At 52.5% G+C, this 24,269-nt stretch overlaps 8 protein-coding genes across 8 annotated transcripts; 3 read left to right on the forward strand and 5 right to left on the reverse strand.

The window, feature by feature from the left end:
• Positions 1–404: 404 nt before the first annotated feature.
• Positions 405–2,081, forward strand: LRP88_06387 (major facilitator superfamily domain-containing protein; the record flags this gene model as incomplete). Its single annotated transcript, XM_083242926.1, has 3 exons — positions 405–970; positions 1,059–1,189; positions 1,240–2,081. The coding sequence occupies 3 exons, from the start codon at positions 405–407 to the stop codon at positions 2,079–2,081; spliced, it is 1,539 nt and encodes a 512-aa protein (XP_083101862.1).
• Positions 2,082–6,211: 4,130 nt separating this feature from the next.
• On the reverse strand, positions 6,212–7,870 carry LRP88_06388 (beta-lactamase/transpeptidase-like protein; the record flags this gene model as incomplete). Its single annotated transcript, XM_083242927.1, has 4 exons — positions 6,212–6,938; positions 7,087–7,342; positions 7,391–7,504; positions 7,567–7,870. The coding sequence occupies 4 exons, from the start codon at positions 7,868–7,870 to the stop codon at positions 6,212–6,214; spliced, it is 1,401 nt and encodes a 466-aa protein (XP_083101863.1).
• Positions 7,871–8,593: 723 nt separating this feature from the next.
• Positions 8,594–10,228, reverse strand: LRP88_06389 (uncharacterized protein; the record flags this gene model as incomplete). The annotated part of the gene is made up of 1 exon (XM_083242928.1): positions 8,594–10,228. The coding sequence occupies one exon, from the start codon at positions 10,226–10,228 to the stop codon at positions 8,594–8,596; it is 1,635 nt and encodes a 544-aa protein (XP_083101864.1).
• Positions 10,229–11,597: 1,369 nt separating this feature from the next.
• LRP88_06390 (armadillo-type protein) lies at positions 11,598–15,816 on the reverse strand (the record flags this gene model as incomplete). Its single annotated transcript, XM_083242929.1, has 4 exons — positions 11,598–12,062; positions 12,110–12,448; positions 12,497–15,527; positions 15,581–15,816. The coding sequence occupies 4 exons, from the start codon at positions 15,814–15,816 to the stop codon at positions 11,598–11,600; spliced, it is 4,071 nt and encodes a 1,356-aa protein (XP_083101865.1).
• Positions 15,817–18,359: 2,543 nt separating this feature from the next.
• LRP88_06391 (uncharacterized protein) lies at positions 18,360–18,974 on the forward strand (the record flags this gene model as incomplete). The annotated part of the gene is made up of 1 exon (XM_083242930.1): positions 18,360–18,974. The coding sequence occupies one exon, from the start codon at positions 18,360–18,362 to the stop codon at positions 18,972–18,974; it is 615 nt and encodes a 204-aa protein (XP_083101866.1).
• An 87-nt stretch (positions 18,975–19,061) lies between these two features.
• On the forward strand, positions 19,062–19,983 carry LRP88_06392 (uncharacterized protein; the record flags this gene model as incomplete). The annotated part of the gene is made up of 2 exons (XM_083242931.1): positions 19,062–19,104; positions 19,157–19,983. 2 exons carry the CDS (start codon positions 19,062–19,064, stop codon positions 19,981–19,983), a joined length of 870 nt encoding a protein of 289 aa, XP_083101867.1.
• Positions 19,984–20,437: 454 nt separating this feature from the next.
• Positions 20,438–22,081, reverse strand: LRP88_06393 (uncharacterized protein; the record flags this gene model as incomplete). The annotated part of the gene is made up of 1 exon (XM_083242932.1): positions 20,438–22,081. The coding sequence occupies one exon, from the start codon at positions 22,079–22,081 to the stop codon at positions 20,438–20,440; it is 1,644 nt and encodes a 547-aa protein (XP_083101868.1).
• Positions 22,082–22,961: 880 nt separating this feature from the next.
• LRP88_06394 (uncharacterized protein) lies at positions 22,962–24,269 on the reverse strand (the record flags this gene model as incomplete). The annotated part of the gene is made up of 1 exon (XM_083242933.1): positions 22,962–24,269. The coding sequence occupies one exon, from the start codon at positions 24,267–24,269 to the stop codon at positions 22,962–22,964; it is 1,308 nt and encodes a 435-aa protein (XP_083101869.1).

The raw sequence follows: 24,269 nt of genomic DNA on the forward strand, positions 1-24,269 counted from the left end.
CTCTGCGGGGAAGGGCAGGGCAGGGATAGCCCACCCCTCACAAGTCCCAGGCCACATCCCGGCTTCCCCAACTACCAACAACATCTCGACCGTTCTGAACCTGCTCGTACCCCACGTCTACTGTGACGCGCGCATTCATTGTGGTGCGGTGCCGGGGGAGGGAGGAGAAGGTGGATAGGACAGGACAGGCCAGTCTCTGCATCCGCGTTTGGCATCTCGACTCGAGCTGTCAACCAGACCTGCCTTTTGAAATATAAGTTGCCCCCCTCCTCCTCCCCCTTCAACTCTGGAATTCAAGCAGCTCATCACCCCCTCAACCTCCTCCTACTCCAACAACCAATCCAACCTTGACTGGTTGCGAGGCCTCTTTTGCTTCTCCCTCCTCTTCTGTCACAAAATCAATCATGGGCAACCACGTTGAGAACGGCGCCCCAGCCGATCCCGTGGCCAAGGGCATCTTGCCCACGGCAAAGCAGGCCTTCAAGGACCTCTTCATCTGGAAGCAGCGCGTCGTCATCCACAACGAGCATGGCGAGGAGGCTACTGAATGGAGGGATCCTGACCCTCTCCAGAACCCCATCAGTCTGATGGCCCAGCTCTCTCTCAAGGACTGGATCTTCTTCATCGTCGGCTTCTGCGCCTGGACCGCTGATGCCTTTGACTTCCACGCCCTCTCCATCCAGACTGTCAAGCTGGCCAAGTACTACGACACCACCAAGACCAACATCACCACCGCCATCACCCTGACTCTCCTCCTCCGCTCCGTCGGCGCCGCCTTCTTCGGTCTCGCTGGTGACAAGTATGGTCGCAAGTGGCCCATGGTCTTCAACATGATCGTCCTCGGCGTCCTGCAGATCGCCACCATCTACAGCACAACCTTCCAGCAGTTCCTCGCCGTGCGAAGTCTGTTTGGTCTTTTCATGGGCGGTGTCTATGGCAATGCTATCGCCATGGCCCTCGAGCAGTGCCCGTAAGTTCCCGCATTCCCCTCTCCTCACAAAACTCTCGAGGTCATCCAATTTGGAGAAGTCTTTATTCCCGTGCTAACAGCGCCACAGTACCTCCGCCCGAGGCTTGATGTCCGGCATCTTGCAGCAGGGATACTCGTTCGGTTACGTCTTGGCTGCATGCGCCAATCTTGGCGTTGGAGGCAGCACCGAGAGCTGGAAGACTGTCTTCTGGATTGCTGGTAAGTGACACTGACACTGATTAAATAACATCATCACTAACATAATGTAGCTGGCATCTCCATCGCCGTCGGTCTCATCCGCATTGCCTTCCCCGAGTCGCAGCAGTTCCTCGAAGCCCGCAAGGCGAGGAAGGCCTCCACCGCCACCCCCGGTGCTTTCTGGCGCGACTGCAAGAAGATGATCCGGTCCGAGTGGAAGATGTGTGTTTACTGCACTATCCTCATGACTTGGTTCAACTACTTCTCCCACACCTCCCAAGACTCTTACACCACCTTCATGATCACCCAGAAGGAGCTTAAGAACGCCGGTGCTTCTCGCGCTTCCATTATCATGAAGGTTGGCGCCTGCGTCGGTGGCACCATCATCGGATACACCAGTCAGTTCATCGGCCGCCGACGCGCCATCATCATCTCCTCCCTCATGGCTGGTGTCCTCATCCCCGCCTGGATCCTCCCCGAGGGTGAGCGCAGCCTCAGCGCCTCTGGCTTCTTCATGCAGTTCTTTGTTCAGGGTGCCTGGGGTGTCATTCCCATCCACCTCAACGAGCTGTCTCCTCCTGCCTTCCGATCCACCTTCCCTGGTGTCACCTACCAGATCGGAAACATGATTTCCTCCCCCTCTGCTCAGATTGTCAACGCCATCGCTGAGAACACCTTCGTCACCATCAAGAACGGCGACAAGGTCGAGGCCTACGGTCCCGTCATGGGCATTGCTACTGCCATCATCGCCCTCGGCATTGTTTTCACTACTATGTTCGGTCCTGAGAAGCGCGGCAGGAGCTTCGAGGGTGCCGTTGCCGGTATGGAGGAGACCAACCAGCCCAAGAAGGATATCGAGACTGCCAGCGTCGAGCAGGTTGAGCTTGACGACCGGAACAAGTCCAAGGAGTAAATGCCTCCTTCTCACGAGATTTTTATCAAGATGCTATGACCTAGTTTGAGATAGTTCAGGGGCTGATGTTTGCGAGCCTCGATACCCTTGTTTTCACCGAGAGGTGGTTGATATCCTGTGAATACATTCATTGAACAAATTGGTCCACATTCTGGAGACTGACTACATGATTGTGAAACAACCAAGACTGCTTAACTACCCTGGTGCCTACCCAAACAAGGCCAGAGGCATCAACGACACCCATCAAGATAATTGGAGTTACTACCATACCGCACATAACAGTTGGAACCCAATCAATTTAGTATCTCGTATTCGCTTCAGAAGAACAGGCTTCTGGACCGTCTGATAGATGGACAAAAAAGCCCCCTTTAGACCCACTTCAACTCTAAGACCTTCAGGTGTTTCACCATTGACAAGTAGTAATATTCCTTAAGTGTTGATCATTCGACTTCCCATCCCACAGAGTCAAAGAGAGCCGACAAGGACATGATTATTAAAACGATGGCATATAACTTGATTCCGTAAAAACCTCAAGTACTTTGTCTGCAGTGATAGAATGACCACCCAAACAATACGTAATCCACTGTTTATCTACACGCTGCATAGGCCTCCGCCAGACACCCCACATCTTGTCGCCTGGCTCTTGAACGTTTGCCCGGAACGGTTTCAGAGTCATAACTCTACAAGTAGCCAACCTGATCAAACTACCAGAATTCTCGACTCTGAGACACTCACCCGGGCTGTTGATAAACCTTCATGCCCAGTTTTAGGCGCAAAGGAAGAAGCGTGGTCAGGCCTGGCTGATTGGCCCATCCTAAATATCCTCGCCTCTGCATGCTTCAGAGACTGCGGCTCTCCGATTCTATTGGGTTTTGTGGTGCTGGTGAAGCTACTGGTGTACGGCCTCCTTTTCTAAGTCTACCAATAGCATGATATTGCTAAGTCAACGCGACTTACACTAATAACATCAAAAGACTGGCTCTTCTCTAGCCCCCCGTGGAATCACTTGCAGTCAATTGGTGGCTCCCAACAAGGTGATAGCGGGTGACGATGCGAAGCAGCAATAGCAGTTTTCCAGTACGCAGTGGCCGAAGCAATACAGCTAACGGGATTGGGATTTCTTAGGACTTTGGTCTTCTATAATGACTACTGATGAGGTGAAGAAGGAGGCTTAAGGCTCACCTTGGTAATAAACAGCTCCCCTTTGCCCGCTTGTCGACCCAGCCGATTGAGAATTCACCCCAGGAGCCCTCATCAAATGACCATGTTTAGGGAGCGATGATTGTACATCTCACCGTCAATGTATTGTATCAGCGCTAACATGTCCTAAGGCGCTTTGCAATCAAGGCGTTCCACAGGTTGACTCCTCGTCCGACATGCGTGACGAGACAAGGTACAATATCTATATCGCTGTCCACAAGGGAGACCTAATGGACTTTTCCAAGTTTAGATGTACCGGGCTCTGGTGTATACCCGAGGACGGTTCCTCGTACTACTTTTATGTTAAAGGTGTCACAGGAACCTTTCCCTTTGGACGGCGCAAGAACTTTGACCCAACAACCCCGAGGGCATTTGCGAAAAAGGTGAGGGTCGACAAGACTCAGAATCCTCCGACATCTTCTGAGCTCCCTCGGCAGACGGAGTCTGTCCACGTCTTGAACTCACCCTTGGTCAAGGAAAAGCGAGATACTAGGATGAATATACTGGCTTATTCTTCTCTAAAGAAAATTAATAAAATATAATAAATATATAAAGAATTCTATAATACTTTCTATAAATTTATTTAGTATATTTATGGAGGGTTAGGTAACCCTCTTAATGCTCTGGCGTCTTGTACGTGAACTATGATGCTGAGTTCGACTGCCAATGGTGTGTCGACTTTGCTCTTACTATACTTTATCATACTGGCTATCTGAGCGGGGAGCAAGGTGCCACGGGCTGGACGGTATGATCACTGTGGCAATGAAGGCAGTGGATGAAATGCTGACGCGGTAGTTCTTGGGCACCATAGGTGAATTAGTGGTTTTGGGAGATAAAGGGGACAATCTCGCAACGTGTATCCAGCTATGAATTCTGCAATTTAGACATTGCCATGAAGTCGACCAACTCATCGTGGTACAATTCAGGAAAAATATCTCCTGCGTACTGCTTCCAGTCCTTGTCCGCCGTCCGCTGGAAGAACTTGACATACTCCCAGTATTCAGGATACCAGCCACTATCCTTCCAGTCCACGAGGCCCTGTATCTTCCCGTCTTGGACCAAGATGTTCCTAGGGGTAAGGTCGCAGTGGGTGAAGACAATGCGGTGATCAGTTCGTAACCGCCGAGAAAGTGCCTCTCGCACTAGTGGGGTAGTATCTTCGTAGAGGCCTGACAGCAAAAACTAATTGAAGGCCTTTTCGTCATGACATGGCGGGGAATGGTACGTGAAGTGCACTCTGGTATCTCGTATCTCGTTACCGTCACAAGTACTTGTGAGGTCCGGGGGAGGAGTCACGGCCCTCATCTTTTCGACTATCCCCCGAAGCTGGTGGGCAATATTCCTCTTCTGCTCGACCGACATTTCGGGCCCTAGCGTGTCGAGAGTTTGCACCTGAACGTACCCTATATGTATCCGTACTTGGCCATCGGGAGCCGTGTGTGCGTCGTTCACAGCCGGCACCGGGATCCCAGCTCGGACGGCGACTCTGAGCGCATCGGCTTCTCCCATTGCTATGTGTTTCCCGAATTTGACGACGGTGTTATCAGGGTGCAGGACGACTTTACGGTTGAGCATCTTGTGCAAAGCAACAGCACCTATTGAGATAGTTGAGCAAATACGTATACCGTGGGATGTCTCTTGCGGACTAACCTAGCTCGGTCTTATCTTCAGATCCAGACTCATCCGAAGACCTCGCCTGCCCCTTGACTTTCTTCCTCTCTCTGAGCCTGATGAGGTAGAGGGAATCGCCTGGCTGTTTTCCACGTGAGCACGACACGGTGTAAGTCGCTAATGTCGGGGTTGGTGAACTATTCATTGCTAAGTCGGTCTACTCTGTTGTGTTATAGGAGAAAGTCGATGGCTTCCAGCGGCGGGAAAGAGAAGGCATTGAAGCCAACCGAGACTTTTCCGAAGCCAGGCAAATAGCGAAAGTGAGATAGCTTTTTACGAGGCAATAAGCTCATACACACTGCTTCATGAAATGCTATATACCGCCATTTACTTAATATGAAAGCAAAGAGTAGATTAATGGCTATTGGCGCGTTTTTTGTTTTTTTTTACCTTCCCAGAAAATGGCACGTGAGGGGGCAACAACCTCTGCCTCATTATGGGAGCAAGCGAATTATGCCTTAGTTATCGATGATCTCAGAGAAGCTGTCCTGCCTTCGGCTTTAGCAAGGGTCAATGTTTAAATGCTAAACCACGGGCTATATATATTGATTCTAGACGTATTCTATTAGACTGGATGTCTAATTGGGCCTTCCCTAAGGAAAGGGTAGAGTTCCGTAATCATAGATATGTAGTTATACGATACCTAACTAATAACTGCATCGCCGCCCATATTTCCGATCGCAGACGGTACAAGACGGTGGCATTCTCATCTCGTTGTTCGCTTGGGTAGAAGTCACCTTCAAGGTCTTTTTTCCTTTTAGATTTACAGCAGTGTTGGCCTCCACATTTTATCTTCTTTTTTTCTTTGGAGATGGCCTGGTCCTCGGAAGCCATCATCGCCCTTGCTGGAGTCCTCATAAACGTCCCTACCTTTTGCCTTGTCTTCTGGCGGATATGCCGAAAGAGAATCACCAACAACCCAGCCAGATCTTCGGGCAAGCTCAACTCCTTTGGCCTGCGAGCCTCCGACTAACATGTTTCGTCTAGAGGATGGAGGCTCTGATGCTCCCCTTTTACCGCCCCGACGTTCCGCCTGGGAGCCCGAGTATGCTCTCGCATTGCCCTACGCTGTGCCTCTGATCAACATGGCACGACACCCCGGCCAACAATAACGCATGTACTGTATTAAGACTTGAGGCCTGAAAGCGAACTTCGATGTTATATATAAGGGACTGTTTATTCTCATTGTTTGCACCATTCATTGTACCTTAGAGGTCAATATTAGCTTTGTTGCATCAATTATTATCCACCCATTGCCTTCATCCCACCCTCCGCAAGATCGTCTGAAACCCCACCAACTCCACGCCTGTGGCTCTCCCCTCCTCCACTGTAAACACCATCTCATCCAGCGCCTTGAACTCATGCACAGCCCTATCGCCCATCCCCCACGACAAGCAGCTCGCATCCTTCCAGAACAATTGCGAATCCGCCTGTGCGATCTCTTCCGGCGATCCAAGATCGTATGCAGCGCGCCAAGCGACCTTCTTCCCTGCGGCCAGGTCTGTCGGGTACAGGCGCGCAGAGACTTGGATCTCGGGGAGACTTGCCGAGATGGCCGAGAGGTAGTTGAGCCAGTGGGAATTGACGTCTGTGCCGCGAACCGTCCATTTCGCAATGTTTAGTCCTGGACCTTCATTATCGACTTCAAGTACAAGCGTCGAATTGGTCTTCTTATTGATGTACTTCCCGGCAAATGACGCCTTTGCTTGTGCCTTGCCAGCAGCTTCAATTGCAGGCAGCATTGTCGTGACGACCTGCGAGAAAAGCAGCTGTACAACACCACCTGACGTCTCAGGTCCATCCGTCAAAACACTGATAACAATGTCATAGTCTGGAATCATGGCGACAAGCGCATGGTAAGTACCCAGGTCACCGCCTTTGGTGTAAAACTCGACAAGTCGCTCGTCGGACGTGACGTTGTCGGAGCGCATAATCTCCCAAGGCACGCCGAGGTACATGCCGCGAGATGTAGTGAAGGAAACGGGCCTGAGCCATTTGTGCGTGGCTTCGAGGGTGAGTTGCTTGTTCTTGAGGATGGATGAACCGAATGCGAGGAGGTCCTTGGTGGAGGAGTAATACCCGCCGGCCCTACTCTGTAAGCAATTGCACAACATCTCCAGGTCCAATTACTTACGGGTCTAGGATACCCAAGGTCGCGTTCCAGTAGACGTCGTCTGGGCTGATGGCGCCAACAGAATCCTCGGGCTTGGTGTAAGTCGTGCTCGTCATGCCAGCCACATCAAGCACATTCTCTTGAACAAAATCCTCAAATTTTTGCCCAGAGACTTCTTCAATCACCAAACCAAGAATGAGAAACGCGACATTCGAGTAGATTGGGCTTGTCCAGGGTGAGTACACCGGGGATCGCTTGCCAAAGTTGTCCCAAAAATCTGCGTGTGTTGGCTGACGATGCGGTCGGTAGGCTGGGGATAACTCACCAGGTACAGTACATGCCTTGACACCACTGAAGCCAATGCACCCAAGGACATCCTTTGCTTCCGGAAGCCCAAGCTTGGTCCAGTCGATAGGAAAGCTCGCCAGATCCGTAGCCACTACACTCGTCAATCCAGCTCTCGCAAAGCATGCGATGACTTACAGTCGGCCGGGATACCACCCATGTGCGAAGCCAACGCCTGAAGCGAAATACGGTCCCAATCGACGACGGTGATGTTATTCTTCTTGTGTTGCTGCTTGCCCAGCTTCCTCAATTGGGGAAGATACTTTGTCACAGCGTCGTCCATCCTCACACCCGACAACTTGAGCGCCGCGAGCACGGTAAACGCCTTGGAGACGCTTCCAATACGATACACCGTGTCGGCATCGACCTCTTTGACTCCACGCGCATCCAGATTCGCCGGTGTGTGGTGCAGATTGAGGATCGGCTCATCCTCATGGAGGGATATCATGCCGATTGACATGGCCGTGTTGTTAAAAGACCCTGTAAGAGACTTGAGCCCTTTTGTCAGAGTTTTGACGGCGGTTTTGACAGCATGGCTGGTGCTTGGGCTTGTCGGCACGGGAAGGACTGGGCCGAGGGGAGGACAGTGGTTGTTCTTTGCAGCGAGGCCATCACCAACAAGCATCAACACCAAGGGGAGTAAAGACATAACACTCGGCTTGAACAACATGATGAACACCTACTCTCGACAGACAAGAATGGCTTGCATGAACCATTCTCCGCTCAACTGTGGACTCGGCCTCATGATATACATCAACAACCCCCTGCACCGCGGAATCCGGCAACATCATCATTGTTGGTTCTCGCAACACCACCCATGTGAAAGAGCACCACTTTCCTAATCCATCATCGTTCCAAGAACTTGGGAATCAGCTGCATCAACCAACACGTTCTGTTACCAGCTTCTTGGTGCATTATCTGGAGAGATGGACGGACAACCCTGTCAAGCGAGCTTCAATGCCAGGGTTGATCCCTCTGACCCTGGGCTAAAATCAGTTTAGCACGCTTTGAATTTCCGCTCTGACAATTTGTGTTTCCCAGCAAAAGTCTATGATCGATCCCCCCTTATTCCCGGCCAAGGAAAAAAAACGCCGTAAACACAACCATTCTGGGTAATAACACGAGCATCGCCGACTCAACCCCAAACATTCTCACATGCAACAAATAACAAGTTATCCTACACTCATCTCGCATCGTACACTCCTCCTTCCCTGCTCCATCGCGTAGACGAAGACGGCGCAGACGTGGGATCCGTGCGGAATCGTTGCCCGAGACCACCTCCTGTGTAAGGAGTTGACCGACGGTCAGGATACACGGTTCGCCGACGGGGAGGACGGTCCTCTTCGTAGTCGTCTACTACTTCCTCGGTGCCGTGATACACGCGCGGCCTCCCGTAACTGCCCCGTTCGGGCTCGACCATCGACCTCCGCCTCGCCCGGCCTGTACCTGCACCACCACCCTGGTAACCTGCCTCAGGTCGTCGAGTGATAGGGGGCCGGGATATCGTCTCTTCGTCTGAGTGGATGGCGCGGGATGTAGCCCTCGGTCGGGTTTCGTAGATGTACTCGACATCCCTCGATGAGCGTCCAGGCTCCGGGGATACACTCGATGCCTTTCCGGTGCGCTGCGGCATGCTGTAGTTCGACGGCGGCGTGACAGGTTCCAACGGAGGATCACTCGAGGTGGTGGACCGCTGACCACCTGAACGTCTCTTCTCCTCCCTGGTGGTGCTACCCCCGGTAGTCGACCTCCTCTCCCACCGTCCATCCTGCGTCTCGAGATCCTGCAGCACCTCGATGACCCTCCTCCTAAAAGACCGATCATCCTTCGGCTCCATCGACTCCCTCCTCTCAGACGCCAACTTGTCCCTGATGAGAGCCCCGATGGCGTCAACGCTCGAGTCCCCGTAGTACGAAGACTCCCTCCCCGTCTTGCGTAGGCAGTCGTCGATGATGCGACGGATGTGCTCAAGGGCTTGGACGGATTCCACCGAAGAGGCTCGGCCGGCAAGGGAAGCACTCGGAAGCATGAACTCGGACCGCACACGTCCCGTGTCCGAGAGAAGGTCTTCCTGACCCATCTCTAGCTTCTTAATCTGTCTGCGCATCTTGCCAATCTCCTTGATCAACTTCTCCTGCCCTGAATTGTCCTCCGCGGGTCTAGCGGTAGCAGGTCTAGCCGGAACCTTCTTCTTGGGTGGTGGTTGCCTCTCAGTCTTGGGCGCCGGTGTAGCTGACCGTTGCTCGTAGCCATAGTTGGCCCTCGGAGGCCGGGGAGCAGGGGGCGGAGGCCGGGATGGGTAGGTGTTTGTGGGTTCAGGCGGGTAGTATTCGTCGCCGTAAGAGTACCTCCGAGGATCAGTGTATCCCACCGGAGGCTGCGTGGTTGGAGGGTAGAGGTAAGGCGGTTGGGCGTACTGACCGCCGTAAGAGTACGGGACTGATGTGTTGGAGGCGTATCGTCCAGGATAGGATGGTGCCTGATACGTTGATGGATAATTCATCGGGACGGAAGAACTCCCGTAGAGGGGGTTGTATGTGCTCTGGACCGGGGCAAAGGGATGACTAGTATAACCGCTCTGCTGATAAGTAGCTTGATTCGTAGCCTGACCCACAAAGCGACTGCTGCTCGGTGTATTCGCCGTAGTCGGCTGTAGAGGCTGGCGAGGCTCGGCCCCATCTCTGTGGTGTTGTCGAGTAGGTCTCTCGGGCTGCGAGTCGCTCATGTCCGTAGCTGTAGCATCCTCACAAGTAGGCGGCCTATAGTTCCCAGATGCCCTCTTGTGAGCCCTATAAGAGCCTGACTGTTGTTGATCCATGGCTGTTGTTGTGTGTCGGTCCCCAATCGTGTCGTATGCTCAGGGGACGTGATCAGTGACTGAACAGTAAAGAGTCAAGGATTGAACCATTCAGCTAAAAGGAAAGAATGAAACCGATCAAATGTCAAAAGGATTGATGCAATAATTGATGAAAGATTGATAAAGGAAAGAATGGGGATGATGCAACAAAAACAGCCGCTCACCATGTTTTTGACGCAAGTCGACCTAACCACCAACACGTGTGTGTGAGAGCCTCACAGCCACAACCTCCATTTTCAACCTCTTGCCTCAGCTCACAGCCGTGAGAAAACAATGCAATGCGGGCTCGCCCATTCCCGTTCTTTTTGCCACTGCGAACCAGTCCGCCAGGAGGCCGTCCATCTGCCTTGTTCACGCGCGTGAGCAAGCCGGCATCATACGAGCAGACATATCTGCCCGACACGATTGGGCCTCTTTCTCAAGGCTTTCCTTCTGCAGCCCAAAGATGCAGACTCGGCGCTGGGCTATGCGGCCTCTCTGTGGGGATGGTGAGGATGGCTGTGTTTTGTACACTTTCGGCCGAGTCTTTTTCAGCTGGGCTGCCCCGTCTCACTCATTAGTTAATCAACAACTCTACAGCTTCCTTTCTTTTAAATCATCAATTAATCTCATCAACTCATCAGTAAAAACATTAAAGACAAAAACGTCCCCGCCAAGAAGGATGCGCAAAAGATGGCCTCAAAACACGTCGAGGTGCACTGCCGACCCTCCCAAATGGCCGACTCGGGCTGCCGGGACAGCGAACTCTGCATGCTCGTGCTGCCCGCTGACCTCCCTCTTGAGGCAAAGTGAAAGTCCCTCCTGTATGTACTGTAGCATATAAAAACAATGGCCATGCGACACGGGCAGTAACTGAATCGCGCATGCCATGCCGCGTCAACATGGCTCACCCATCCTTCATGTACGTCTCTCGCCAATGGGAGCCTGCCATACACCGGTTTTGTTTACATTTCCACAAACGGCACGCATCAGCTTCACGGAGCCTTCTTCCTATTCGCTCACCTGGCAATCAGGCCTTTGTTATGGCCTCTCGAGTTTCACGGGGACATCAAATCAACAACATGACTGGTGCCTGCGGTGCCCAGAATCTACAAGGCATGAAACTAGACCCTTTGCATTACCTGCATGCTCATCAGTGTCATGTAAGTGCAGAAGCGAGATCAGCCCTGCCAGACAATATTTTCCGTGGAAAGTCGAATTCACTATCCACTCTCTATCACAAACAGTGCCATTCGTTATTCTTCATCAATGCCAGCTAATCGACTAGGCTCTTCTTGTAGACTACACTCACCACCCACTCAATCCCTCGTTTTTACAAATTTCCTTCTTCCTAGACCATGCGTGTTTGTAGTTTGCTCTTCTCCTCCCGGAGACCCTTGAGCTGCTTGTCAAACTCCTTGTTCACCCATTCCCAGTACGCTCCCCAGCCGCTCGCCGTGCCTGCATTGCTGGTTGCGGCTCCAGCGTTTCCGGTCATAGCCTTCATCCTGTCACCCAGCATCAGCGTCACCCGCAGGATGCTCTTGTTCGCCTCCTCTTGCTTCTCCAAGTCTTGCTTCACTGCGTTATCCTTCAGCTTGACAGAGAGAACAGAGCGGTACGCTTCAGCAATCGAGTTGAGACGTCTGGTCGTCTCCTCAGGATCGATCGTCATGAGTTTTGTCACCATCAGGTTGCACAGTTGTCGGATATCATTGTCGTCTCTGAGACCAGCCACCACACGGTCGAAAAAGTCAATGTTGTTGATGCGGCTAAACGCCGTCTCCATCAACGCATACAGTGTCTCATATGCGCTCTGTTGCACGTTAGCTTGATCTCACACACGGTTATAGGCTTGCATACCTTTCGGACCTCGAGGCCATCGTCTACTGTGTGCTTGAACGGTCCCATCATGACCTCTCTGACCAGATCCTTCTTGATCACCGACTCGGTCAGAACAAAAGGCATCAGATCGCCCAGGTGAGGGTGGATCAGATCTGGCTTGTTTCTGGCAGCTGTCGTAAGAGTAGTCATTGCCAATCTTCGAATGTCCATATCCGAGTCTTGAAGCATGGTCAAGAGCATGTCAATGAGCACATTGTTCAGGAGAGCATCGAATGTCTCGTCACTCTCTGGAAGAGTGTAGCGGACAGCCTGGACCGCCATTCCACGGATAGCCAGAGACTCGTCCTTGAGAAGTGTCTACTCATCGTTAGCAATTTGCTACGTCATTAAAAATGATACACATACCTGAAGACGCGGCATAAACACGGTAGGGTCAAGTGTGACTAGGCGGCCCACGCATTCAGCGCAAACCACCTTGTTATCCGCATTGTCCGAAGCCTTGAGGAGTTCGTCCCAGATAGCCGGTGCATAGTTGCGCAGGTCCGTCGACTGCGCCGAAATCGACTGCAGAATCTCCTTGATGGATTGGATGAGCAGGTACTGTGTGTTGCCACCCTTCTGCATGGTCTGCAAGATAACAGGCAGAAACTCGGGTACGTTGCCGGACCCGGCTCTGCCAAGGGCGATGGCCGCAGAGAGCGACACCTTGTCGGGCTCGGCATGGAACTGGTCCAGGAAGAGATCAGGCTTGAGTGTCGAGCTGGTTCCCAGTCTCTTTCCGGCCTCTCCCAAGACAGCCAGGGCGAGGCTAACCCGAGCTTCGTCGTTGCCCTTAGCACTCGTGTAGAGTTCCGAAACAAAGCTGTCCAGCTTGACTCCCACTGACTCTCCTCCCGTCACGAGAAGAGTACCAATCACCTTGCCGACAACAGGGGGGTCACCGGCAACGCTAACGTCCTTGAGTAGACCTTGCATAAGAGCTTGACCAGCTCCGCTCTCTCCAATGCTGCTGATCAAGACGAGCAAGTGATCGAGGGCAATGCTCGAGTAGTGGGACTTGAGCAACTCGCAGAGCGAGACGATCATTTCGTCCGTCACCACAAGCTCTGGGTGCTCCGGTACCATTTTGGCAAGAATGAGCAGTGTTGGTCCGAGAAGATGTGTATCACTGTTAGTGATGATCGGCATCAGTGCAGACACAATGCCACCAATGGTGTCCGGCTCCAGATGCTTCTGGCTAGCAGGCGATAGAACAAGGGCCTTGAGAGCGACGATGCTCGATCCGCGGAGGGCTCGGTTGGCCTTTCGCAGCTGGGCAGAAAGCTCCAGGGCCACATCTTGGATCCATTGTTGCTCGAGTTGGCCCAGTGTTTTGGCATAGCGGGAGACATTCTCCACAGCACGTACAGCAGCCAGGCGGGTAGTCTCGTTCTTGAGTCGTTCCCGCAGCACCTCCAATGCAGCCTTGCGCTTATCCTCAGACAGCAGAGATGAGCCCTCTGGGCTAGAGGTGCGCGAGATCAAGACACCAAGCGCATGAATGGCTCGCTGGCGAACCTCAGCATCAGCGTCCTGGGCAGCCGCCCTATCCAGGAGGACACCATACAGCTTGTCCAGTTCAGCCTTGTACTTAGTAGCCGTGTTACGCGATCGGGGTGGAGTAATAGCCTTGATCAGCTCCTCAACAGTTCCAATGGCCTCGCTAGAGATCTTGTAGAAACGGTTGTGGACGGCCGAGATGACTCCGTCAACAATCTTTGTGAGATAAGGCTGCAGGATAGTCGATGAGTGTGTCTTGGCAATGTCGCTGATAATCTCCAGAGCCGTGATTCTTAGTGTGCTTGGAGTAGCCGAGGAAGATCCTGCCTGCGAGGCCAGCGAAGTGGGCGCAGTCGCAGAACCAGCAGGTTGGATGGCCTCGATAATAGGACCAATGACCTGGTCAAAGTACTCGGCCAGTCCGCCATGCTGCACAGACACCATGTCGTCCAGAAGACTAATAACGGCCTGCTTTGTAGGAATAGTCTTTCCCTTGAGCTGCTTGGTAATAGCCTTGACGATAGATGGTGTCAGGCGGGCGAGATCAGCTCGAGGGCCGGTCGTAGGGGTCTTCTCAAAGACGGGAGAGACAAGACCAGAACCAGTGAACTGCGAAGCCGATGACCCGCCAACACTGCTCTGGCGTCTTCGTTTCCTACTAATTGGGATGCGAGATTCAGATTCAGGCTCGAAGTCATCGAGCTCCAGGTCCTTCATGGCGAATCCTTCTCCAGTCTTGCGGATCAGTAGAGAGAGAGCTGAAATAATCTCCAGTCGGACATTTTCCTCTCGCTCCTCGATTCGCTTAATGAGCAGGGGAGCTGCCTGGTTGTAAAGCACACCGTTCTCGAGCAAATCTCCACTACCGCGTGTAGAGATAAGCGTGTACAGTGTCTTTGCCGCACATCGTCGGACTTTCCAGCTAGCGTCGTCATCATCATCCTCGAAACCATCGTCGGCATCGAATTCGTCATCCTCGTCCATTTCGTCCTCTTCTTCCTCGTCTTCCATGTCCTCATCCTCATCATCCATAGAATAGTTAGGATCGTACTTGAGGAATCGCAAGCAGGAAGCTATCGTCTCGTCTGTGAAGGGGCGCATCTCCTGCGGACAAGAAGCTAGGAAGGCCTCAAGAGCCACGAGAGCAGCTTCGCGCACCTCGTTAAACTCCTGGCCCAGATCGTCTCCATCGCTGAGCGCCTCGAGGTGTGCCTGTAGTTCTTCGTCGCCGAGTGCTTGCAGAATTTGAGGTGCAGCCTTGGAAACGTGCGGTCCAAAGCGAGCAGGGATCGATCGCGCGATGCTACCGAGGATCGAAATATATAGTCGCCTAGTAACCGGGCTGCTCTGGTTCTGGGAAAGACCAGCAGTAATTCGGTTCACCACCTCTTCCAGATGCTCCTCAGAGAGGTAGACAGCAAGCATGCTAATGGCCACGACAGCTCTCTTCTTGACAACTGACGAGCCCTTCTCGCTCTCGAGAAGCTGAATGACCACCTCTTGCATAGCCTCGACCTCGACCTGGACGAGCATAGGTCCAAAACATCGAACCACCTCGATTAGCACGTCGACGGCTTCGGCGTTGAGATCGTTCTCATTTTGTAGGAGGCCCTCGGGAACGGAAGGAAGAGGGACATTAGGGTTGTTGGGAGTTCGTGTCTTGGGTCCGGGGCCGATAAGGCGGGGAATGAGGACTCGGCTGACAGCATTGTAGGCCTCCTGGACCTCCGAGGTAGGCGGGAGTCCCGGGACCGGTCGGTGAAGGGCGATAATTACGGATCGAAGAGCCAAAGAGGGCACAGTGTTGTCCACCGAGTTCTTAAGCTTCAGGTTGGACAGCTTCTCGATCATGGGAGCGATGATAGGTGTCGGGACCTTGCCCACGAGGGGACCCAGGCTGGCTCTAGGGTTAGCGGCTCCCAAGCTGCAAATAAACTTCCTAACACGTACCACTTGATTGCCAGGTTCTGGACCTCACCATTCTGGTCGTCGAGCGTCTTGATGATGCTATCAACAGTGCGCGCAGCGATGTTGTAGTCGTGATGGAGGAAATCGGGCTTGGCATTGTTGAGCAGCTGCAGCAGATCGTTCAGAGACATGAAGCGAAAGTCCGGATCACTGTCGCCGAGTTTCTGCACATGGCCCATCACCGCCTGCGGCGTGGCTAATGCTTGGTTGGAAGCCATGCCGGGCGAGCTTTCACGATGGCGTGAGAGAGCTGCTTTGGGCTTGGATCATGCGCGGAGGGGGACGAGTTTCTGTGGCAGCAGAGCGTGGATCTGGTGCGTAAAGATGATGAAGGATCTAGAATGAGAAGAAGGATTCAAAGTGAGCTGGCCTCGTGTCAACACGAGTGGTGTTGGTAGCGGTTCGGTTGGAGGGGTCGAGCTCACTCCAGGCAGCGGAAGAAGGTCGGAGCTCTGCGTGGGTGTTGTTGCCCCGCTATGACATCTCAGCAGCTGCCGCACTGACCGGACAGCAGAGCTGCAGCCTAGGTGTCGGAGTCGGTGCTTTAATTATCCGGTTTCCCGCATAGTTCCAAGCCTGCCTATGCCAGGTGTCAAAATTAGCCAAACCCAGCTCGCCTTCAAGGCGCTGGTTTGGGTTCAGTCATTTTTGTCACCAGAGGACAACCATTGAGGCCATCTCCATCCATGTTATGGAGCACATCACGGTTCATCTTGCTGTCCGTCAATATTTACTAAGTAAAACTGCATTTGGAATAATATTCGTGCCCTCGTAAAACGAACCCCCAGTATCATCATGGTCCAAGATCATTTACAAGGTAGTCACAATGTTCTAAAATTGTCAAGTGTTTGATGCCTCCTCATGCAACCAGGCACTATTAGAAGCCAGCAAGACTTTTGCAAGTGCCAGGTTTCGATTAGGTCATCGAACAATTCAGGAACCAAAAAAATTCAACTTTTTATTCGAGCGGATTAAATATCTTGTTTGCTACCCGCGACCGCTAGATTGCACCGGACAGTGGCAGCCGGGAGGACATCTTGAGAGCCTGGCAAACTTCTCTGGCAGCTTACAGGCAGGTCGCCAAAGATTCAAGTCAGAAAGGAATCACCATCTTTCTCGAGTCAGCCAATCGCGTTCGATGCCTGTGCAGCTGAATTGGGCTGGGCAGGTGTGGTTAGAAATGAAACTGTTGAAAATCAGAGCCAAGCAGGCCTCCCAAGGTGACAGCCCATGAGCAGACCACCAAATGAGCAAATAAAAAAATTCCATTTCTTCTTCTAGCCTACGAAGTGCCTCGTTTGCTTCCTGTGATATCCGGAGTTTGGTAGTCATGTCTGGAAAGACGCGATAGAAACCCAGCACTTTTCCCCCAGTGACGGCTTAGAGGCAGATCAGCAAAAAAAAAATCCAAATCACAAAAAGAAAAAAAAAAATCTGTATTTTCTCGACTTATTCATGAGCCTTGTCTTCTGCCTGTGATAGATGAATTGCGCTAGATAGTTGTGGCTGGATCACTGGGCCGCTCGGGGGCATACCCTGAGACCGTGATAATGCAATTAATCGGAACACAGATCACAACACGGTCTCCTCAGGCAGCATGCAATGATTCACAGCATCGTAGAGTTCAGCATTGCATTCTCGTTTACCTCTGCTATTAAGCCAGTCCATTGATCATCGTCCTTCGACTCTAACCAAACAACTCTCCTTTTACCACGACGCAAAAACAATCCCGACTACTACCCAATACCTTCTTGGTCAATAAAGAAATAAAAATGCTCTTTCTGTTGACCGTCGTTTCCTCCCTGTCGTTTGCTTCTGCAAACTTCCTCTCCAAGGGGAAACCCATCGGGGATCCTTCCTACAACTCGGCCAAGTACCACTGGGAATGGGGCAAGGTAAGACCTTCAGAGAATACATTTCTTAATCTATTAAAATCACTAATTTTTTAATCTCCCGACTACTATTGCGGTGCTCGACGACCGCGAACCGATCTTCACCCAGATCCGTGCCCTCGGCAACACCACGGACGGAATGTTCAAACTCAACTGGTGGCCCGCCAGGACCTGGGACCACAAGTCCTGCAGGGCCCTGCTGAACGTCGGAGAACTCCCCATGGGCGGTCTAAAGCTCCACGCGGACGAGCTCGTCAAGGTGGCTCGGTGGGGAGCCCACTCCCTGTGCGGCGGGACCTGGCAGCGTTCGATGGTGAGGCCGCAGAATGACACTTGGAGACTGTACATAGCAGAGTCTATGTGGAATGAGAGTGTTCCTTTTGCTTAATAGATGGGGGGAAATCAGTGGATGAACTAGCAGGTGGCTTCTTTACTTGCAGCATGGTCCACTTCTGACCAGGGGCTTTTTGAATGCAACTACATAGACAAAGCGAATGCAAACACCAGATTACCTTATAAATGACGTCCATGAAGAGATTTGAGTCCTTTCAGTTTGTCCTAGCTTGGAATGCGTCCAAATAAATCAAACGTGATTTGGTCCAGTACCCGAGGCGTCTACGCCCCTATATCACTCGCCCAGTCAACGCCGAGCAACAGCCACATTGGGATATCTGGCGGCCAGCTGTTTACAGCTGTCCAACAGGTGCCCATACAAAGCAGAAGAAAAAAAATCCACAAAGGTACTCGACGCCTAGGAGATCAAAATCAAAACATCTTCTCTCCTCGAGAAATCAAACTCTTCCTCCCGAACATCTTCACCTCCCCCCTTCTACACCCTCACACACGATTCAAGTCCATCTGGCTTCATCATGGACGAAGATCCAAACAACCACTCGGCCTTTCTGGCCAAAATCCCCATCGAGATCATCTCGCACACCCTCTCGTTCCTCCCCGACAAGAAATCACTTCTCAACTCGATCCTTACCTGCCGGGACTTCAACAATGCTTACAGCCTTCGCAAGACCTACATCGCCTCTTCCATCCTCATCAGATCCATGCACCAGAGCGTCTACGAAGAGGCCGTCATCTTCTACCACCTCACCCGCGAGCAGTGGCACGGCGCTCGAGCTGGCATTCAGGCTATCCACCGCGTCTTTGCCAAGAAGCGTACGCTCGATGAAGAGCAGCTACCTGTTTACCAGCGAATGACTATGGAGGGTATCAAGGATATGCATCTCTTCCACGACAACGTCGAGTGGTGGGCCAACAGAATCACCACCAACCTCAAGCGAGACCATCCCGTTCTCATGGGCAATAACTCCCCTTTCCAGCTTACGCCAGCTGTCGTCAAACGCTTCAAGCGGGCTATTTACCGTCTCTACGTGTACATCAATGTCATGGACAAGGCCATCGCTTCAGCTTGTGCTGACAACGGGGGCCGCAACCCTCCCATCCCTGAAGCAGAGCGAGAGGGGGCACACTAGAGCTGGTGCTCCCACTTGTCTCAGTTGGAACATTACCGAATCAACAGAGCTTTCTGCTCTCACTTCTCAACTTCCGAGGTTGAACAGATGATCAACGTCTGTGAGCTGCTTGTCGCTGAGATGGCCCCTTGTAAGTCCCCTATTTCAAAAACCTAACAGTTAGAAAAGCTGACATATCCCAGCGATCAACAGATTCATCGATCAGGATATTGAGCTTGGTGCACTTATGCCAGCCTACGTCGACTGCGAAGCTGCTGGCATGCCCATGGTTGTCCAGGGTCTCCGGTTCATGCGTGACTTCATCAACGCTCGTACCTACAACCAGCGCTACACACTCATGCAGACTGTCAACTCTGACGACTGGAGACCCGAGCGCTCGGTCCGGGCCCGTTTCCCCCTTGGTGATCTGCAGCTCTTCTACGACTATCATCACTGCGGTCCCACCCCTGAGGATCTGAAGGAGTTGGTGAATGAACCTGATCCGCTCTGGGTCTCTCGCGTGCCCTTCTACGACGATGGTGACATCGGTCCCCAGTGGGCTTGGAGAAAGTTCAATGCCCGGGCCGCCTTGTTTGGTGGTGAATTCTACCAAACCGTCCATGTCGCTCGCCCTTGGGGCTATGTCTTCTGGGACCACCACATGCTGGAGGCCGGCGACCTCATACGCCTCAACGAGGACGCAACTCGTGACCTCATGCCTACCGTCGATCCTAGACACAGGATCTACACACCGTGGTGTCCCTTTCTCATTTGGAGAACGGTGGAGGCCTGCCGAAAGATTCGCCTCGCCTACTATGTCAAGGCGGCTCTGCGGACATGGGGTCGCACTGGGTGGTTCGATGCCGACAACTTTCCTCCTGATTATCTGGTGGACCAGCTGATGGGTCTTACCTGGGAGCCACTGACAGAGGACGAGGAGGAAGACATGGCACTCATGGCCTTGCTTACGTACGCCTATGAGTATAGCTTGCATTACCCCCAGATCTACCTCGTTGCTCCCAACGAGTAGGTCGATTCTAAACCTAAGACGTCTCTTCTTTGAGGAATGCCAGAGACCAAGTCTCTTTCTTTTTTGTTTCTTTTCCCTCCTTTTTGATCCAAGAATAGCTGCGAGTAAGTTGGCCCTCAAGGCACCAAATCACTGACACGTCTCCTTTACTAACCACTCTTGAGAAGAACTACCTACCTAAGTACGCAAGCAGGACTAGCCCAGGCCTAAGCCTCATACGAATGAGGAGCATTAGGGATAAGCCTGGTCTAAAAGGAAGGCTCGTCATGGGATCATCAACAGGGACATTGGGCAGTGCCGCGGATAACATGGATTCTTGGACCGGGGGTAGGAAATTGTCAGAGACTGTACGAGTAGACTAGAAAAATCATCTGTTGATGAACGACATTGTGTCCCGTAGATGCGTGCAATAAACAGACATCATGTAGTATTGCGTCTACCCTAACTATGTCCTCTACTCAGATCCAGGAGGATGAAAATGCAGAGAGAGTTGGTTGATCAACGCCTCCAGGGGGATACCAGAATCCTGCAACGCTAATAGCGTGGTGATTGGATCACCAGCAAAATCAGGACCAAAATCAACAGACAAATCACTACCATCGTCGTCAAGCCCGTCAAGTCCGTCATACGGGCCATACCCGTAACCGAAAATGTCATCGATATCAAGTTCGTCATTATCATCATCCTCCCACTCCTCTTCGTCCTCCAGAGTCCAGACAGCCTTGTCCTCCCCTTCGAGATCCTTTCTCCTGAACTTGTAGTGATCCCAGTCGATCTCGCACAGGTTTGGGACGAGACGCTTCCAGTCCTTGGCGTCCCAGAGGTTGTTGAGTTGCGTGATGAGGGTGTCCTTGGAGCGCACGCTGGATGGGGCGTTCCTGATGAGCTCCTTCACCTTGAGGTACTTGAGCCGCGAGTGTGTGACGCCCGTAGACAGGGCCTTCATGGGCAGGGGGTGACCGGTGAGGCTGAGGCGTTCCGGGGCACCGACGGCGTGTAAAAGGGACTTCAAGGCGCGAGAGCTTTCGACAGCACGGGTCTCGAACCAGGTAAACTTGATCTCGAGGAATTCAAGGTTGCGGAAAGCCTTGAACTTGCTCTTGTCATTGTCGGGATTGTCTGCGTCCAAAGCCGAGTTGCTCAAGAGGGGGTGCCCTGGATGGTACATTCCTGGATGGAAAATGTGCTCGGCACCAGATGGACAATGGATGTAGAGCCTCTTCACTGGGAGATCCTTCTTGAAGTCGCCCTTGACCACCATATCAGTGAACTCGTTGTCGAGGTCGACAGCGTTCAGATACAGCGTCTCCAGGTTCTCCCAAAGATGAGTCTTGTAGATGAAGAACTGGGCTTGCTCATCCACTGCGAGGGTCTCCTTCCAGGTATTCAAGACCTTGAGCTTGGGCATCAGTTGAGAGCCTGTCATGAGTGCCGCATCGAAGAGGTAGGTCAACAAGGGGGCGACGGGCCTGCCATCCAAGTCCTTCCACACAAATGTCTGAACGTTCGTCAACAAAAGGAGGGTAGACGCAAACAGAAGTTCAAGGACAGCGTCGTGGCGAAAGTCGGCGTTGAACACGAAGCGATCCTTCCTCCTCTCCCACAGTGAGGCGGCCCAGGCCAGGTTGGACAAGCCAAGACCGTTGAGCAGGGTGATTATCGACGATCTTTGCGAACCATGATGCTTCTGCCAAAAGGCTCGACATTCTGGGAGTGCGTCCTTTCGTACTTGCGGTCCGTTGAGGCGGGCAACACAGCCAAAGTGCTGGACGTGCTGGCGGAGGCGTGGGGCTGCGGCAATGGTGCTGAAGAAGCTGCACACCTCTTGCGGCTTCATTAGGACAACATGACGGTAGAGCAGGGGCTCCAAGAGGTCCCTGTTGGCTCTCGAAGTGTATGTGAGTGCGCGGAGGTCCTTGTTGTGGTTTGTTGGTAGAAAACAAGGTCCATGGAGAGTCTGGAGGCTATGCCTGGGGTCTAAGGTGAGCTGAAGGCCAATGTTGTAGATGATGTCAAGTGGCAGCTGTGGCGGAGCCTTCGGACCTTCGGGCTTGGCGGCTCCGGGCTTCTTCTTGGAGCGTCTAGTCTTGCCCGCCATGGGTAGAGGTTTGGTGGTGGTTAACAGATGCCTAGGAAGAATGGTAGTTGAAGAGGGGAAATGAGACAGGTGGTGACGAGAGTCGGCAGGGCTGGGGAGTAAATCGACAGCCTCAATTTTTAGTTGCTTGGGTTCCACGACGCAAGGCGACAAGGCCCCAATAAATCATCAAGGGACTGTAAAATACGGCCACAGGTCACAATTAGTCCTGTAATCAAGCAATTACCCATGTCACTCGCCTTGAAAGAAGCAATGTTATCACCCCTGATTCAGGTTCCGCCTTGAAGTGTCTAACTCGTAGCTGTAACAGCTGTAGGCGGGGGGGGCTTATCACACATCCTGGGGACCTCCAGCAGTTGACGCCTCACCCTGGTAGCCTGATGATGAACTACCTACCAGATGCTACATAATACCTCAGCCAAACCAGAGTCCAGAGAACCCCAACGTTTACAGAATGTTACCAGCTACATCTCACTTACACTAGCTGCCTAGATAGGCCCACCATAATACGGCCGCCTCGTCACGATGAAAGAGGTTAAAAATCCCGATGCCGCTGTCCATGCGGGGTTGATCGCGGCGATGGAGCTGGCCCGACAACTACCGAGTGGGGGCTCACCAAGTTCGGCACTGCATGAACGATCGCTCTTCTCGCAGCAATAAACAGGCATATCATTACGAAACCAAGCTGAGGCCTCTCAATAACAGTATTTAACAACGAATTACTCTGTTTGCCTGCAACAAAGCCCATTGTCCATGACAAGATCGAAACACACCCCGAAACAGGTACCCAGTCACAACCCTGACACCAATGAAACCACCACAACCAGCCATCAATGTCATGCATCCTTTCCATTCCATTCTTCCATAGACAAGGACAATTTTACGGCTTTGTGATACAGACCTTGCTCTCGCCAATTCTCTGCACGACAAACTCTTCCAGATTCGGCACCACAGCCGAGTGACTTCTCCACCAATCCTCAACCTTTTGCCGCATCTCGTCCTGTTCCAGATCCTCTTCATCCTTCCACTCCTTCACCTGGATCGACTTGAATCGAGAGTGCACAGTACCCCTTGCGAGGGCCTTGAACGGTGGAGGATGTCCCGTGAGGTGAAGCCGCTCAGGGGCACCGAGCCAGTGCACAAACGCCTCCAGCATCACAGAGCCTTCTTCGTTACGACGTGAAAAGTACCCAAAGCTAATGTCGAGTAGCTTGACCTTTTCAAAAATTCGGAAAGTATCCTCACTCGGTGGTCGGAATAGCGGGTGGTGGGAGTCAGCTGGGACTGAAAAGACCTCCAGGCTGGAAATGCCTGGACCTCCTTTTTTCGCCCTCACTATGAGCTCCTCGACCGGCACCAAGTCCCCGGCCCTCCCAGCCCGGTATAACATATTGCCAAAGCCATCGTCAAAGTCTGTGTCGTACAGCACCAGCCTGCGCAAGTTCTTCCAGTAACCCCGTTCCCATGAAAAGTCCTGGAGGTGCGAGTACCGATCGTTGCGCGTCACCTTGTGATAATTCAGGGCCATAGCTTCCAAGTCGGGCAGCAGAACATGATCAGACTTTACCGCCGATTTTAGGACCCTAGGGACCCAAGTTTCTACCCTGTCAAACTCGTCGAGATGCCACACGAGAGTTTTGAGCTTGGTCGTACTGAGCAGGATAGATCGGATCATGTAGTCGACGTCTCCACGCATCTTTAAATATGGTCCGAGATGTTCTTCCGGCGCCTCCTCCATTCCTGAAAATGTGTTGACGAATGGTTCCCAGGCTGCGCCCTGCTTCATCAGGGACAGCTTGTTCTCTCTGCCACCGATCCGCTCATCCAGGATCCTCCCCAAGATCCGGTTGACGCGAAGATCAAGCATGTTGCCAGGAGAGCGCCTATGCGTAACACAGGCCAAGTGGCGGACATATCCTCGGATCCGTGGTATCTGGATGAGGTCAATGTAGAAGTGGACGACATCCTGGGGGGTTTGGAGAAGAACGGAGCGAAACAGAAGCGGCTCTAAGAGTCTCTTGGTTGCTCGGGAGAGGTAGGTGAGTCTGCGCAGCCAATACATGTCCATCTCGAAGTCGCCTCCCTCAGCAGGCGTCGGGGCCTTCTCCCAACGTTCGGGCAGAAAGCATAGCCCGACTTGATAGATGATGTCCTCTGTCAAAGGCTGTCTTGCTGAAGAAGTCGCCAT

This window comes from Fusarium phalaenopsidis (genome assembly GCF_050370095.1).
Source record: "Fusarium phalaenopsidis strain FUZ10S chromosome Unknown contig_32296, whole genome shotgun sequence".
In the NCBI taxonomy this organism is placed as follows: Eukaryota; Fungi; Ascomycota; class Sordariomycetes; order Hypocreales; family Nectriaceae; genus Fusarium; species Fusarium phalaenopsidis.